This window comes from Cricetulus griseus, chromosome 3 (genome assembly GCF_003668045.3).
Source record: "Cricetulus griseus strain 17A/GY chromosome 3, alternate assembly CriGri-PICRH-1.0, whole genome shotgun sequence".
NCBI lineage: Eukaryota > Metazoa > Chordata > Mammalia > Rodentia > Cricetidae > Cricetulus > Cricetulus griseus.
Window position 1 is genome coordinate 28891828 of NC_048596.1, and position 18435 is coordinate 28910262.

Sequence of the window (18435 nt, forward strand, 5' to 3'; positions counted from 1 at the left end):
AGGGACCTAGCTTAGGAGTGTGGTGGTCTGGGCGCTCCGTGTCAGCAGGGTTTGGTAATGTCCATTCTGTGTTACGGTGCTCAGCAGCTCTCAGAGCCTATGTATCATCTCCATGCATTCAGATGAGGTTTGGGTTTTAAAACCTTTTCTGCAGAAAACAACAGTTTTAGCTTCTCAGTCTAATATGTGGGTCAGTTTTGGTTACAGCTGCAATCAGATAGGTGCCTTTTCAAGATAACTATGGCCACAGCAAAGTGTGGGGAATGTAGTTTTCAACAGGGTGCCCTGATGGAGAATTAGTCCCTGGGAGGAATTCTCTTCATCAAAGTACACTACACTACTGGGAAGTGCCACCATACTGGAGCTACTATTCATAGAAGGTCATTAGAACTTCTCTTCCTGCAAGACCATGCCATTTTCACAACAGAAGTAAGTCACATAATTCTTTAAGATTTAATTCACATCTTCACATATTTTTTTCCAGTTGCGTCTTCAACTCATACATTGGGCAGCAAGACTTTATAGTCATGAGGTGAGCCACATGTCCTTCAGGCTGACAGACTCTTTTTTTTTTTTTTTTTTTTGGTCATTTACACAGAAGAGGCTGTTGTATGGTTTATTACTTCCAGTAAGTTCCAGCTTGGCAAAGTTAAGTGTGCTTCTGTTTTTGGGCAAGTCAACTAGACACATGGTCACATTTTCAAGAAATCTGACAAAATTGCTTTCATTCTGGAATGTATAACAATGTATTTACCTAAGATTTAGTCTCCAGTGTGGCTTTCATATACATAATGAAGTCTGTTTTAAATTATAGACACAACTTTTTACCTCATTACAAAATACTAACTTTAAAATTAGTCGTCAAGGAGCAATTGGATACAAAGCATTTAATCACAAAAATAGAAAAAAATCGTTAGTCAAAGAGCATTTCAGAGAGACCAGAACCAGGGCTACTTAGTTTATCTTCTCCAGAGATCTGTAATAATCTGTCAACACTTTCCATGCTTTGGGGGCCATGAAGCCATCTGGAGGGTCTTCGCCTTCCCGGGCCAGCTTCCTCATACGAGTTCCTGAGATGAAGTCAAACTCATCATGCCTGTCACGGTACAGCAACAAAGAACTCAGTGGAGGTAAGTAACAGCTGACCTAAAGTTCCCTGGGATTAGTTGATGGGTTTTCTCTAAATAGCCGCATGCTTTAAGATGGGCAGTTCTCTGTCTTCAGAATCTCACAGAACAAAAGAGGAGTAAAGGCAGATGTCTGTGCAGGTCTTGGACATCTGCTCTCATATCTTCATGCCAGAGGTTATCTTGTGTGAATTTAGTATGGGGCATGAACAAATCATAAATGCTCACTGAAACTTTCTCTGTGATACTTCCTTAAAATACTAGGTGCTCACAGTGTACACAGGAACCATATGTGTGGGAAGGAACAATTTTGTTACTGTCTTGGAGTTTCATATAGCCCAGCCTGGCCAAAGATAGCGGTGCAATTTTGGTCACCCTGCCCCTGCCTCCCTTGTGCTGTGATAATAGGCATGTGCAACTATGCCCACTTGAAGAACTTTTTGTGGGTGTGCTGGAGATCGAGCCCAGTGCTGTGCACATGGCTAGACAAGTGTTCTATTAGGAAGCTACATCCATAGACCAAAGAGAAATATTTATGTACCAAGAACTACAAGTAGAGGACTCTGCTACAACTTTGGGACACAGCATGTGCAAAAATGGGTCTTAACTCTCAAGGGAGTGTTTTTCCAATTGGGAGCATGCAGACTGGAAACTTCCAGAGGGTCAGAGTTTTGCCTCATGCCAATTGTCATGTCAACTAAAATTTTCTCTAGAAACCTACCTTGCTGGATCGTAAAAGTCCATGGCCTTTTTAGTTTTATTGTAGGCAGCCACTCGGAATGGAATGATTTCCACAGAAGTGAGGCCAGGGGCCATACTCAAGACCTTGCCCCCGTGGGTAGGTTCATAGAGGTCCTTCTTTGTCTCAGGGTGGGGCATTCCTGCCGGATCCCTGCCCACGATGTAGAAATTGGCCCCTGCGATCATCCGGCATCTGCAATGCCACTGGACCTGGAAAATATCACATAGGGTCATGATGGTCATGAGTCCAAGCCACATGTTTCTCTTCATGGCAATTCCTTAATTTTGCTTTCAAAGTAATTCAGAAATGCAGGTCAACTAAAAGTAGCAAGGAAGCCCTAAGCCTTGAGCACTTTTCAAGGTGGGCTGTGTTGGGTGGGACAGTATCCTTTAATCTCTCAATAAAGCAAGCAGCTCAGGAATACTTACTGTTAGAACTGGGAATTACATGTTCTTGTTTTCAGACAAACTAAAATTTAAGGGATATTCAAAATCCTTAGCTGCCAGTAGTGAACCAATTACCTTTCATATGTAAGTGTTGATTCTAGCTTAGCATACTTGCCATATTTAAAGTTCTGACAGAAATACAAAGGGTGAGAGGAGAGCTGTAGAAAGGTGTGGAACTCTAATACAACTGAAGAGAATTCATTCATTAAACTCAGCTTGGGGCACTTGGAAGGGTTAATCACGATCCTGTCCATCACAGTCCACTCTTAGGACCACTGGAGGGCTCACCAAGATAGGAAGATGGTGCTGCCTTGTAAGGACACTTCTCCCTTCTAAGAAGTTTGTGGGGCATGGTGAATTACATAGAGTACTTAGAAATAATACATCAGCGTTAGCTTGGTGTGGTGATGTGGATGAGAAAGGTCCTGTTAGCCTCAGGCGTCGGAACCCTTGGTTCCAGGTTGGTACCACTGTTTGATACAGCCTTGCTGGAAGAAGTTATTCACTAGGGATGGGCTTTAGTTTAAAAAGCTCCATCTACTTCAATGTGTTCTCTGCTTCAGTTCATGCTTGTGGTAAAGGATATACGCTCTCAGCTTCCGTCTCCTGTCCCAAGCCTGCTGCTTGCTGCCATGCTTCCCTGCTACAGTAGACTCATCACTTTGGAACCATAAGCTACATAAACTCAGGTTGCCTTGGCAATGGTGTTTCATCACAGCACGAGAAAGGCAACATGGTTAAATACTTCTTGCCCTGACTCCAGGTGAGCTGTGCTTACCTACCTGCCTGCCTCAGTCACAATTCCCATCCCCATATTGTTCAAGTGATGTGTTTATGTGGGACTTAATGCTTCTAGCATCCTTACAAACACAAAAATGAAAAAGTTAAGCGAGGATGGGGGAAAGAGTAACCTGAAGGCTGTAGAATCTGCTCATTAAGAGTGAGCCCACAATTTGCAAATAGTTTTAGGCTGTGTTCTTAGTCCTTTACCCAGCTCAGGGAATTGCTCACCTCTGTGGGACCAGCGTACAACATAGGAGATGGAAAGATGGCAACGACAGTTGATTTAGGGTCCAGGACCCCTTCCTCCAGCACAGCTGCATGCTGTTTCATCCTCCAGTTCAGAGGCACGTCGTCATCCTTGGTCCAGCCCCCCAGAGGGTGTAGCAGGAGGACTGGGTGCTTGTAGCCCCTCTCCAGGAGCCTGCGGCGGGTGTCTTGCATCAGCAGAGCATGACCGTTGTGGACAGGATTGCGCAACTGGAAAGCAAACACGGCATCTAGGAAGGAAAAGCCAACGTTCCAAGTGAGCTATGTTGCTTGTCCATCAGAATAGGCGGGAAAGATGAAGCAGTGCTTGCTCAATTCTCCCATTCAGTCTGCTAAGTCTTGATAGTTTGAGAATGTGCCTAAGCGGTTAGGGATGTTAGTCCAACACCATCAGCACTGGTCAATTGCTTGGATAAGATGGGATGCAGAGGCAAGAAGCCACACAAGAGAAACACAACTCAGGAATTCAAACAGGTGCTGTCTGCGCCCTTACTGAAACACCAGTCCTCTTGCACCGGCTGTAGGCTCATCATCACCGTGAGAGCCTGCATATAGAGCACATAGTGCATGGGGCGACGATCTACAGATGAAAACTGCACTTGGGATGCGTTCATGAAGTCTTACTTTGTTCTGGTTCCAAAATGTAATTAATGTATAACCATGGCAGAAAACCAAGAATTATATAAAAGCCTGAAATGAGAATCACATCTCTCTCAAAATGTATACAATGAAAAATGAAAAGGTTTCCTTTCGTGTTCTGCTGCCACCCCCAAGAGGCAGGTGGTGTCACTGGCAGTCTGGTGCTCCCAGAGTCTTTTGTGCAGAAGTAGGTTAGGGTTTTTTTTTTTTTTAACTTTTTTTTTTCCAAAGTATGCCTGTGGTGTGTGCGTGTGTGCGCTCGTGTGTGTGTCTGTGTGTGCGCGAGTGTGTGCATGTGTGTGTGCCTGTGCATGCATGTGTGTGTGTGTGCGTGTGCGTGTGCGTGTGCGTGTGCGTGTGTGTGTGTGTGTGTGTGTGTGTGTGTCTGTGTCTGTGTGTCTGTGTGTCTGTGTGTCTGTGTGCCTGTGGTGTGTGTGTGTGTGTGTGTGTGTGTGTGTGTGTCTGCAGTCCGCTTTTGCACTTAATGGATGCACTTGAGCAGTTACTCTGCTCCTGCCTACTTGAAGCTACTGTATAGTGTTCTGTATGTGAGTGCAGCACAACTGTGATATGAACAAACCAATAGATGTTATCACATGTTAAAAAAAAAAAACACACAGCGGGGCAGTGGTGGCTCACACTTAATCCCAGTACTCGGGAGGCAGAGGCAGGTGGATCTCTATGAGTTGGGGGCCAGCCTGGTCCACAGAGTTAGTTTTAGGACAACCAAGGCTACACAGAGAAACCCTGTCTCAACAACAACAACAAAAAGAAGCTGGGCTAGAGAGATGGCACCAAGATTATGACTGTGTGTTACTGTTTCAGAGGACTCAAGTTGGATTCCCAGCACCCATGTCAGGCAGATCACAAACTGGCTAGAACTCCAGCTTCAGGGGAATATGACCAGACAGACCCTCTGGCACCCTCCCCCAAAATGTGACATACACCCACACAGACACCCACGCAACACACCATTAAAAGGTAGATAAATTTTTTTAACGCTGATTCACCCAGGCCTGGTATCACATGCTGTAATCCCAGCACTTGGGAACACAGGTAGGATCAAAAATTCAGCGTTACCATTGGCTACATAAGAAATTCAATGCCAGGCTCTATATTAAAAAACAAAAAACAAAAACCACTCCCGATACACTTAACTTTTTGACTACAGTGCTAAGCAGTATTGGCAGATGCAGTAGCACTGGATTACATACCAGCATTCATGTCTTTCCACTTCTGCTTGAGCTCCAGCGGTGTCAGGCGGTATTGGTCCATCCCATCATCCCATCTTATTCTCTCCAGCACCTGCAGGTCTCCACCAACGAGCCAGTCCCCACCTTCCATCACCATCTAGAAGGAAAACCATTGAAGCCAATAGTAACTATACTGAATTTTACATTTTATTTGAAGTCTCTGTGTGCGCGCGCGCATGCGCACATGTTCATGTGTACAAATGCCTGCATATGTGGAGGCTAGAGGTCAGAGTTGGGGAACTTCTTCAATAGCTCTTCACTTCGTTTTTTGAGACAGAATTTCTCCCTGAACCTGTTGCTTGCAAATTTGGCTAGACTGGCTGGCTGGTGAGCCTCCAGGAGCTGCCTGTCTTTAACCTCCCTGGCCACTTGGATATTTCTCATGGGTTCTGAGGGGATGGGACTCAGGGTCCTCATAACTGGGCAGCAAGCTCTGTCCTGGCAGAACCTCCTCCCCAGTTTGGCTGTTTTACTTAGTGACTCATCTTGAGTTACTATTCTGCACGTTTCTAATAGCATTTATCAAACCTTTAACCTCTGAACTTGTGGCCTTCACCAGAGTTGCTGGGGGCGTAGAGCAGAAGCACAGACAGGGCCCTGGTTGAGTCCCAGCAGCACATTCTCACAACACAAAAATTAAGGACCTTCCCCACAAGGCTTCAGTTTATATGGATTGTATCCGTCAGTTTCCATGTTAGAAATTAAAACAGAGAAACTTCATCTAAAAATAGTAATGAAGCTATTGCATGTAAAAAATAAACTCCTCTCCATTCTCTTCCCCAAATAGGAAGGACTTCATTACTTTTACCCATTTGCCACTCTGTATGACCTAATAGAAGACAGCCAGCTTTTCATAGCTACTGCATTTAATCCGAGCCAGTGAGTTTTGGCTGGCTATATAAAGAAAACCCAACTGAGGTTTTCTAGAAGAAGGAAGAGGATTTGAATAGCATTTTTGTGCGATTGTGGATATTCCTTGACACTAACACATGTACTGCTCCCCCCCCATCCTTTTTTGACAGGATCTTACTGTGCAACCCAGACTTGCCCCCAAATGGGGATTCTCCTGCTTGAGCCTCCTGAATGATAAGATTATAGGCATTTACTACCATGTTCAGCTTTTAAGCACTAGTTTCCCTTTGTGTGAGACACCTTTCTGTACTATATGTGTATGGCATGTGCATGCATGTAAAATCCAGAGGTCAACATCATCTGTCTTCCTTGATCAATATCACTATTTGTTAAACTTTTGCAAATTTGTGTGTGTGTGTGTGTGTGTGTGTGTGTGTGTGTGTGTGTGTGTGTGCTCATGTACGTGTGTATGTATTTGTGGACAACTTAAAGGTATCTGTTCTCCTACCATGTGGGTTCCAGGGATTGAATTCAGTTGGTTAGCTTTGTCTTTCCCCGGAGCCAGCTTGCCATCTCTTCCTTATTTTTGAGACACTCTGTTCATTTAACATAAGTTCAGCTAGCCTGGATAGCCAGCAAGGCCCAGAGATGTTCCTGACTCCACTTCCCTCATTACTGGGATTACTGGCAGGTTTTGCCATGTATGGGTCTTGTATAAGGGTGCTGAGGATGGGTAAAATTCAGGTCTTCTTAGCCAGGTGGTGGTGGTGTACGCCTTTAATCTCAACACTTAGGAGGCAGAAGCAAGTGGATCGCTGTGATTTTGAGGACAGCCTGCTTTACAGATCAAGTCCCAGGACAGCCAGGGCTACACAGAGAGAAACCCTGTTTTGAAAAACCAAAAACAAACAAATTCATAACTTCTTCCTCAAATAGCAATCACTTTAGCAACTGAAACATCTCCCCAGTCTCCCAATTCTAGTTTCTTAAAGGTAAATTTCAGTGTGGAATTTAAAACTATATTTATTTTTCATACTCTGTTTTATTAAAACTCCATTTTTTGAATGATTCTTTTTTTAAAATTTATTTAACTTTTATTTTATGTGCATCGGTATCAGATCCCCTGGATCCAAAGTTACAGACAGTTGTGAACTGCCACGTGGGTACTGGGAATTGAACCTGGATCCTCTGCAAGAGCAGTGGTGTTCTTAACCACTGAGCCATCTCTCCAGCCCTGAATGATTATTTTACCCAAGAATACTATTATATTGTATTATTTTATTACTGTTATTTATCTATCTGTGGCTTTGGAGGCTGTTCTGGAACTAGCTCTTGTAGATCAGGCTGGTCTCGAACTCACAGAGATCCTCCTGCTTCTGCCTCCCAAGTTCTGGGACTAAAGGCATGCACCACCACTGCCCAGGTACTATTATTATTTTTACTATAACATGCTGGTCAACTAGAAATGTTGGTTCACTGAGTTTGTCAGTCTTCAAAGGCTGACATATTTTAGAATTGCTGCGCGTGTGCACGCGCGCGCGCGCGCGCGCACACACACACACACACACACACACACACACACACACACACACACACACGTTAGCATCACTGATAGTCTCAGAAGAAAATCTTCTAAGTATGAACTTGCTGTCATACTTATAGTAATGAAATAAATGTTTTTGTTTGAAACCGCAAGGTTGATCGTTGGCAACTAATAAGTACTTTGTTTTTCTTGAAGCGACAGAATTTTGTTCATTAAAAAAAAAAAAGAAAAAAAAAGCTTGCTAAATATCCAAGTCTGAAGACATGCATTTGTCAACCCACATTCTTGACACCAGGGTTTCAGTGGTGTTCCAATGGCTGTTTTCCCCAAAACTCAAACAACTTGACAAGAATTTTTCCTTACACCAGCCATCGAGGATTGGGGTGTATAGCAGAAGCATCTTGTAAATTTCCCTGTTTGCAATAAGTTATGAAGAAAAACACATGTACTCAAAGATCACTTTTACAGCATCATAAGGAGTGTTCTTCAGGGAAGCTGGTGGCTTCGTAGTACAGTTGTCCTAACTGATGAAGGCACCAGCAGTTTGCCTGCTATTGCTTTGTACCAGCCACGCCAATGGCAACACAGGAAGAAAAAGCTAACACTGTTACATGGTTCTGCACTTGGGAGTTCTCCAGCAAGGTCATGAGTACTGCAAGGTGCTAGAGTTCTAAGAGCCATGCTCTGAGAACCTCTACTGGAACCTTCCTAGTATTGTCTAATATATTTTATAATGTTCTCAATAGAACTCCAAAGTTTGGAGGAAAAGTTGTTTTTCTACCATGTAATTATTGGTTAGCACAATTTCCATGGAAATCACCCACAGACACAGCCTCCTTCATTTATACCCACTTTAAAGATAAAAGAAAGTCCAGTGAGCAGCAAAGTGTAGCAAAAATTGGGTATATAGTGCAAAACAGACAGCTAAAACTCCCATTTTCTCAAAAGACCTCTGCTAAGGATGCCAAGGCCACTCTCTGTGGAAAAGGATGGCCTGTTGAGCAAATATGATGAGGAAACTAGATACCCGCATGCAAAAGGATGAAATGGCCCTGTATGCTATGTGCAAAAGTTAAAATGGATTAGTGATAAACGTAGAAGACCCCAAATTATAACTATTATAATAAAATGCTTAATAAAATAAAGGGAGCAGTCTTCATCACATTGGGGTTGACAGTGACTTCTTGGCTATAGCACCAAAAGCACAGACTATAAAAGCAAACATAGAAAGTTGGGACTACCCTGACCTGAAAACTTCTTTGATCTAAAAGACAAACAGGGTAAAAAGGGAATCTGTACATAGGGTGACTATTCCAAATCCTATGACATCATAAGGGGCCATTCCTACAACCTGTGTCTAATAGTATGTGCCTGTAACACCAGCACTTGGGGCTGAGCAGGGAATTGGTGAGTTTGCGACCAGCCTGGGCTTCACAGTGAGATCATGTCTCATAAAAAGAACAGAAAACACCTCCAGAGCAATGATAAGTAAAATAACTCACAATGAAAATGGCAGAGCTAGTGAGATAGCTCTCCGTGTAAAGGTGCTATCGATCCCTGGGACCTACTTTGTAGAAGGAGAGAACCAACTCCAACATGTTCTCTGATGGCCACACACTCACTCACTCCCCCTCAAGAACATATACAAACATATAAAAAAAAAGATCGAATAAAAATCTTGAGTAGACATATCTCCAAATATGGTCTTTAAATGTCCAAAGCCTGCAAATAGCCACTACCACCAACTGTAAAGCAAATGAAATCCAAATGAGGCAAAGTAGCATATCCATTAGGATGCCCATTATTGAACAAACAAACTCAGGAAGCATGTACTGGTGAGAATGGTGAGGGATTGGAAAGAATCCTTATGCACTGGACTCTAAAAAGATGAAAAAAGCTGCTTGGCCAATGACTAGGATTTTCATCTGTTAGCTCAGTCTCAAATATCATAAATCTATATATTTTATAAGACTTATCTTATAGAGGATGACTTTCACTGGCACCCTCTTTTGCCGGTGGCTCACATGGTGCCACTGGAGGAGGAAGGGGAAAAGGGGACACTTCCTGTTTCTCCTTGCTAAATATGAGTCTCCTTGCTATGTCATTTCCGGCCTGGATCACCACTTTTCTTCTACATTTCCCAGAATCCTCTTTGACTCCTAGTCCTGTCTAACTTGCTGCCATTGGCCAAACAGTATTTTATTCAACAATCAATAAGATAAACATACAAAGAAGTACTTTCCCCATCAAGGCAGTGGTGGCACATGCCTTTAATCCCAGCACTCAGAGGGCAGAGGTAGGAGGGGATCTCTGTGTGTTCGAGGCTAGCCTGGTTTACAGAGTGAGTGCCAAGACAGACTCCATAGCTACACAGAGAACCCCTGTTTTGACAAACCAAAACCAACCAACCAAAACAAAACTTAGAATAACCTTTTGATCCAGCAGTCCTACTTCTTGAAGAGAGACTTTCACATTCAAATCTCCAAATGTTCATAGCAACCCGTATGTCCACCAGTGGATGAATGGATACATAAAAGATGGAACACAGGTCAGCCTTTTGGGGGGGGTGTTTTGTTGTTGTTTATGTTTTTCCAGACAGGGTTTCTTCTGTGTAGTCCTGATTGTCCTGGAACTAGGTCTATAGAACAGGCTGGCCTCAAACTCACAGAGATCTACCTGCCTCTGCCTCTCAAGTGCTGGGATTAAAGGCAAGCCTTTAATGTGAAAGAAATCTTGCCCTATGCTTCCACATAGATAATCCTGAGAAAGTACGACAGTTGTTTCACAAAAACAACAACAACAAAACAAGAACAACAACAAAAAAGTCACAACACAGATAACCCTGAGGACAGGGAAAGTGAAGTAAGTCACAAAAAGAGTACATATGATGTCATCCATCCAAGGACAAAATGAATCTCTAAAATGTTAATACAGTTGAGGGAGGAAAGAGTGACTGAGAAAGCTTACTTACAAAATAGCTAGTAGAAAAAAGTTGGCATAATGTATTGCCTTGGTTCAGCTTCCCATTATAGCCAGATGCTGATGTTTATAATGACTGCATCCCAGAGGATTCAGAGAATAGAGGGTTAGCCTAGTGTGATTGCTGTCACATCTGATATCTTCAGTTAATTTTATTGTCACAAGTGGAATAAGAAAGGCTGTGCTATGTAGAATCTAGTGCACCCAAAGCATGCAGCTGGCATCTTGTGTGGCACAGAATAGCCTTCACAGCAACAAAAAAGACATGGCACTGAGTTTGAGCAACCATGGAGGTAATTGTGCAATGGATTTGTCTCTGTTTTCATGGCCTCCTTTCTAAACTCTGTCCTCAGGCAAACCATTGCATACTCATATTTTCAAATATTAGTATTACAAATGACTTTGTCCTCACTGCTTAGAGGGGTTTTTGAAAGAGTTGACCCAGATCCCTAGGAGTTTCGTAACACTCTGCACTCTATGGGTCAACCTTACACTGGACTGTTTTGATGAAGACAGCACTGAAACACCTTTCTTCACCACCCAGAGTAGAACCATGTCTGTGAAGATCGATGCTGAAACTATCTTCTTAGTATCCTTTGGAGTCTCCAAAGGTACTCTGTGTTAAGGTGCTCAGACTATCCCCAGACCTGTGTCCAGCTCTCAGGAAGAAAGGCTCGGTACTTAATGGCTTAGAAACATCCACCTCCTTCCAAGCCACCTGACAAAGGTTTAAAGGGACTTGAAGATCATGCGAGGTTAACATCGTAGTTTTCAGATAAAAGGCCGTTTTAAGTAAAGGAAGTGGCAGAGTCTAGGTGCCCATGGCTATTGTGCCAAAGCCAGAACCCAAATCTGGAACTTGAGAAAAGCAAGCTTTCTTTTTTACCACATCCACGGGCTCTCCTCAGTGGCCCCCTGACTGATACTTCAGCATCACCCTCAGTAATGCCTGTGACAGGTATGGACAGTACACACTGTTTTGGCAGGACATAGAAGACTGTTGAGTCATACCTGTGAGTCAGGGGAGGTGGGACTAACGCCAGAAAGCAGTAAGTAAGATGAAGCTGCAGGAGCAGAAGGAGCAAAGGTGATGTCATGACCAGCTCTGGAGTGTCTGGAGCAGAAATGTATGGCTGCGAGTGGTACAAGCTAAAAGGTAAACTTTTGCAAAGGCGATCCCAAATAAAGGCTGAACAGTTCACCCTGGCTGAAGAATAGACAATGGATTAGACACTTATAACTCAAGAAATAGAGAAGATGTGAAATCTGGCCCAAACTGGAACAGGAGTGAGTGAATGTATTTGAGTAATGCTTGGAGGAAGAGCTGTCAGAACATGGTAACCGAATAGGACAGGGAAGGAGGAAGAGCAAGAATGGCATGTAGGTTTTGTTTGTGGGTTTAGTGCTTGCATACAGAGCTGCTGGGTAGGAGAGTGAGTTTAGGGATTGGCTGGCATGTTGAGTTTGAAGTATTTTGAGGGCATATCTAGATAAAGCTGTCACTAACTGTAACCAAGTGTTTCTTAAACTGTACAGAATGTGCAAATCACGGGCAACTCAAACTCCCAAGGACCAGCCTGGCCCAATGCCAGTCCAGCCAGAATCTGTGAGACCTGCTCTGTGTTATTTGAAGCAGGGTCTTGTTATGTAACCCATGATGGCCATAAACTTGAGATCCTCCTGCTGCAGCCTCCCTGGTCCTGGAGCTGCAGGTGTGAGCCATGATGGCTGGCATAATCTGTGCAAATTTTAAGGTTTTTCTGGTTATCCCACTGATCTTGCTGTCTATCTGGTCTTCCTGTGGATACAAGGGCTACAAAAATTTCTGTTCTTGCCTTTTATTGGGAAGACATACTTTGTTCTCTTACTTTCTATATCTTTAAAATAAATGTAATAATTTTTCTTACTTTACAAAGGAATTGTGAGAAATTACTGGTTGATGAGAGAGTGCCCTGGATAAAACATGCTGGGTTTCCTCCAAGCATTATTTCCACACATTCTAGCTGTTCCCCAAAATGAAAGCATGGAAATACTTTGTGACTCAAAGCGACTTCTTGAGTAGAAGGGTCATGTGGTTGTTTGAATAGGAATGGCCCCTATAAGTTCATGTATTTCAATGTTTGGTCAGTAGGGTATGATGCTACTTGACAGGAAGTAAGAGGTATGGCATTGTTGGAGTAGGTGTGGCCTTGGAGGAAATATGTCACTGGGGATGGGCTTTGCAGTTTCAAAAGTTCAAGCCATGCCCATTGTCTCATTCTTCCTGCTGCCTGCAGATGCAAATGTAGGTCTCAACTTTTCCAGCATCATATCTGCCTACACACTGCCATGCTTCCCACCACAGTGACAATGGGACTAAACTTCTGAAACTGTAAGCAAGCCCCAATTAATTCTTTCCTTTATAAGAGTTGCAGTGGCCATGATGTCTCTCCACAGCAATAGAACACTAAGTTCAGGAATACTCCTAGGTAAGGAGTTGTGGAACAGAGGCAGGCCATTTCCTTGGGAACTGACCATTCTCTGCAAACATTCTCTGTTCCATTTGAAAATATAAGGGCCACAGTTACTTTTGTGAATAAAACTGTTAGAAGACTTTTGTCTTCAAAGGAAAAAAAAAAAACGGTGTTAAAGTATTAGTGTGAGATTCAGGGTGTTAAAAATAAGAGTTCTTAGCCGGGGTATGACAACACATGCCTTTAATCCCAGCACTTGGGAGGCAGAGACAGGTGGATCTCTGTGAGTTCAAGGCCAGCCTGGTCTACAGAGTGAGTTCCAGGATTGGCTCCAAAGCTACAGAGAAACCCTGTCTAGAAAAACGAAAAAGGAAAAAAAAAAGAGTTCTTTACCCAATAAAATTCATATGTTATTTTTTTTCCCCAAACATACCTTCCAGAAAGCCAAGTGTAATATATGTGGACTAATGCTTTCTCTCCAGTTATCTATGACCGTTTCTTACCACTAGTTCCTCTAATGGCTAGTAGTGTAGAGTCCCTGACAGTACTGTCAAAGACACAGGTCACACCGCCACTCTCCCTTGCTTCTAAGAATCTGACCGCAACTGCTGACATATATTGCAAGACAAGATGAAAAGAAATAGTCACTCAGGTTCCCCATGGCACTATCTGAGATTAGTTTTATGTCTTTAGTGCAAGCCAAGCAGGTGTTAAGATGTTTGACCCAAAGAGGTGAAATCTTTGAGCAGAGATAATGATAGGCCGTTATTCTTAAGGCCACTGAAGAAAGATAAGGCCCCAATCCTGTGTGATTACAATCAGAAAAGAAATGGTCAGAGATGTCATTGAAGGCAGAATGTCATATTCCTGGAGCAGCTATCTCAAAGACCTTCTGCCAGACTGCAGGGGGTGGGGGTAGTGAAACTGCCCAGATGACTTTGACCTGCCTAGGCATAAAGACAAGAGACGTGTATCTCAAAGGCTGATGGTTGTGTCCAGTAAGTGGAAAACCTGCTTCCCTTGCTCTCTGAGCTCTTTCTTCTGTTCTGATTAAGAAGGCACCAAGGGCTACTAACTCGGCCTTGAGAATGTCTTTCCTATTTTGTAACATTTCACAGCAGATTTTTTTTTTCTGCAAAGTTATAGGTCTGGAAAAGCTGCTCAATATATTTTGGCTTCATATTTTTGTCAAAAGAGAAATGAAGAACACGGTACTTGACCCATCACAAGGTCCTTGAGAGCCTCTTGGGCTTTGCTGCTCATGATGGTACTGTGATCTTGAAAGCTAACCTAGCTGAGGAATTGAAGATGTCAAATTAGATTAGTAATGTCTCCTTTTGCTTCCACCCTGATGCCTGTATCTTGGATGCAGGATGGATTTGCATTCAGTTTCACAGAATTTTGTGGGAAATGGACTTTACCAAGTGGCTCTCCTTGTACCTCCTGACTCCCACTTTAATACCAACTGCAGTCAGAGGTTGCTGAGGGATATGATTTGGCTTTATGGAGGAGAGAACTAAATGACCCTAGTCAGAGGAACAGCTTCTGATGAGAATGTAGTATCTTACTTCTTGGAATTTATCACTATGTGTACTGAGCTTTGTTTATGGAAAGATGTCGTTGAACCACTCACTGGCCACCAAACATAAACTCTGAGTTGTTTTCAGGGTTGTTTGGGTCCATTACATGTGTTCTTCATACACTTTCAACATGAACAGGGCTGCAAGCTCTAGTTATCATTTTGTGTCTAGTTTCAGCTATGATTTTGATCCTTTACTCATGGTGCTAGACTATTATCTGCCTAGTCCTATTTATCTAAGGCAAAGATCTGATAACTTAGGAGATCAAGACCAGCTTTCAAACAAAAGTACCCCTCCACCCTTTTTTTTTTGACAGAGTCTTCTGTAACCAAGCATAGTCTCAAACTAGCTATTTAACTAAGGCTAGCCTCTGATCTTGCCTCTCCCTCCCTATTGTTGGGATTCATAGGCTTGACCCATCATACCTGGCTTCTGAAAAAATATGTCTTTACTCAACCATGAATTTGGGGAGATAGCTCAGGCAGTAAAGGTCTTTCTGCATAAACATGAGGAAGGACCTGAGTTTGGATTCCTAGCACCCTGGTAAAAAGTTGGGTGCAACAGCACATCTTTGTAATCCTAGCCCTGGGGGGGGGGCGCAGAGATGGGCATATCCTGGAGTTTGCTGGCCAGCTAGCTCAGCTAAACTGGTGAGCTCCAGGTTCAGTGAGAGACAATCTCAAAATAACAGGTGGAGAGCAATTGAAGAAAACACCCCATGTCAATCTCTGGCCTCCACATGTATGTGTACATGCATACACATGAACATATATACCATATATGCACACGTGCCCCAAAAAAGAATAAGAATTTCCATGTGGGGAGATGGTTCAGCTACCTGAGTTCTAACTTCTAGGACCCGTATAAAGAGCCAGGTGCGGTGGCATGTGTCTACAGTCTCAGTGATGGCAAGATGAGAAGCAGTGACAGGAAGACGCTTGCTGGCAAGCTAGTCTAGCCTGTCTGGCAAAGTTTCAGTCCAGTAAGAGACCCTGTCTCAAGCAGGAGGTTGAAGAAATGACACCCAAGGTTGTCCTCTGATCTCTGATATGTGCAATTACACACCCTAGTGTACCCCACACCCCTTTAAAAAGTCCTCACACAGGTTTTGTACTTACTTTGATGTGGGGGTGCTTTGCAGTGGCTGTTCCCCACACTCGGGAACAACGCTCCTCTTTCCTATGCTCATAGAACTCAGGATCTTGTAGTATAGCCACCCTCCGACCTTCATACATCAGGGCAAACTTGCTGCAGCCTTCCAGCCGCACCTTGTCATCCACAGAAACGGGCAGTACGATGGGAACACTCATGTTGATGACTCCATCTATGGAAAGACCCATGTGATACGTGAGTGCCAGATCCAAGGTAAGCATCCTTCAGGGATGGTTAATGTGTGCACAGTCCTCCTTCTGAAGCCTCTGCTTGGGCATCAGGACCCAAGCCCAGCACAGACATGCTGCTCCTCTGGTATCTCTAAGACTGTGATGGGGACTCCTTGACCGATTCCTGAGGTAGGTTGCCTCAGTAAGTAATCTAGCTTTGGGGGGCAGAATGGAGATACCTCATCTGGCTTGCCTTTTTAAATCTTGGTCCTGACCCTATCACACTATGAACAGTGAAGTCTTTTGTTGTTTTAAAGTTTGTTTGCTTATTTATTGTGTATGTGTGTGCACTATGAAGAGTGGAGTCTTTTGTTGTTTTAAAGTTCATTTGCTTATTTATTGTGCGTGCGTGTGTGTGTGTGTGTGTGTGTGTGTGTGTGTGTGTGTGTGTGTGTGTGTCTATACACAGAGACCAGAAGAAGGCTTCAGATCCTCTGGAGCTGAAGTTTTAGATGGCTGCGAGCCTCCGAAGTTGGATGCTTGGAACTGAACTTGGGTCCTCTGAAAGAGCATCAAATACTCTTATATCACTCAGCCATCTCTCCAGCTCTAAGTTTTACTCTTTAAAAATCAAATAAAGGGGCTGGAGAGATGGCTCAGAGGTTAAGAGCCCTGACTGTTCTTCCAGAGGTCCTGAGTTCAATTCCCAGCAACCACATGGTGGCTCACAACCATCTATAATGAGATCTGGTGCCCTCTTCTGGTGTGCAGATATTCATGGAAGCAGAATGTTGTATACATAATAAATAATAAAATCTTAAAAAAAACAGTCAAATAAAGAATGGACAAACCGAAAGTTCTTGGTCTTGGAAATGAACCTGTGTCAGTGTTGGGTATTACCAACATAACTGAACTGAAAAGAAAGATTAAAAAAATCACAGAGTTCACACCCCAGACAAGCAATAATCAACCCCTTGATGTTGGTCTAGATGAAACTCTATCTTCAAATGTTTCCAGACACTGTTCATCTCATTTCTCTGGGATCACAGTCTTGCTGGCTCAGCTACAATTAAAGCCATCACTCAAAACACATTGGTGTAGGGCATGCCTGGAGAGTTGCTCCATGGGTAAGAACACTTGCTGTTCTTGCAGAGGAAACAGATTTGGTTCCCAGCACTCACACAACAGCTGCCAAACAACTGTAACTCCAGTTCCAGAGGATCAGACACCCTCTTGTGGCATCCATAGGCATTGCAGGCATGTGGTACGCAGACATAGTGCAGTCAAAGCACCCATATGTATGTAATAAAAATAAATCTTTTAAAAGAGCATGGGTGTGGAAAGTGGTACAAAGCCACTTACTAAACTTGTGTGCACTTTCTCTAGAGAGTAAGACTATCTCACTGCTGCTAAGTGTCTAGAAGAAATTTAGAGGAATCTGGCTGTTCCAATCCCTCTGTATATGACACAGAGAAGCTACATCTTTGACACAGGTCAACCTAAAGGAAAAACTTGTAAATCCCAGATAGGACCTGGCAGTTAACTTTATATGTCAATGTGGCTGGACCATGGTGCCCAGGCATTTGAGCAAATATTCTCAGTGTTTCTATGAGTTTTACTTCTAGATGAGACTGACATTTAGGTTAGTGGGTCCTGAATAAAGAAAATCTTTCCCCATGATGTGAGTGGGTCTCATCCAATCAATGAAAGGCCTGGGGAAAAGAGACCCATTTCCCCAGAAGAGGCAATTCAGGTAGCAGCATCTTTCCCTCTGAGTCTCCAGCCTGCAGGATGACCTTTCAGATTTTGAACTTGCTAGACTCCACAATCACATGAGCCAATTAAAAGCAATCTACACACACACACACACACACACACACACACACACACACACACACACACACACAGGTTCTGTTTCTCTGGAGAACACTGATAAGTAGATATATTTTTTAAAAGCATTCTGCAGAGATGCCTCAGCAGTTAACAGTCTACACACACACACACACACACACACACACACACACACACACACACACACACACACTGCTCTTGCAGAAAACCCATGTTAGGCAGTTCACACCCACTTATAACTCCAGCTCTAGGGTGTCTAGGGTGATCAGATGCCTCTGGTCTCTGTGGGCACCTGTACTCACGTGCATACACTCGCATAGACAAATAAGCTTAAAAATTTACAAATTCATGAAAGTATCTTACTATGGAAATCAAAACACCCACAGGTATCTCACAAGTTTCCTGATGAGGTGTGTGTGTGTGTGTGTGTGTGTGTGTGTGTGTGTGTGTGTGTGTTGGTCAAGTTGGAGATTTATCACAAGACCTTTTACATGCTAGGTAAGCAGGGTACCACTCAGGTATATCTCCAGCTATTCTGTGTGTTGTGTGAGTGGATAAGAGGCTTTAAAGATGGTGGGGTTCATTTTGTTGCTGTCAC

At 43.3% G+C, this 18435-nt stretch overlaps 1 protein-coding gene across 1 annotated transcript in view; it reads right to left on the reverse strand.

The window, feature by feature from the left end:
* Positions 1–430: 430 nt before the first annotated feature.
* Positions 431–18435, reverse strand: part of Papss2 (3'-phosphoadenosine 5'-phosphosulfate synthase 2) — an 82160-nt gene continuing 64155 nt past the window's right edge. The window contains exons 8-12 of the mRNA XM_027406398.2: positions 15783–15988; positions 5219–5354; positions 3327–3595; positions 1849–2078; positions 431–1096 (exon numbers count right to left, since the gene is read on the reverse strand). Of these exons, the coding sequence (XP_027262199.1) occupies positions 955–1096; positions 1849–2078; positions 3327–3595; positions 5219–5354; positions 15783–15988 (983 nt within the window). The 3' untranslated portion in view covers positions 431–954. The remainder of the gene's footprint in view (positions 1097–1848; positions 2079–3326; positions 3596–5218; positions 5355–15782; positions 15989–18435) is intronic.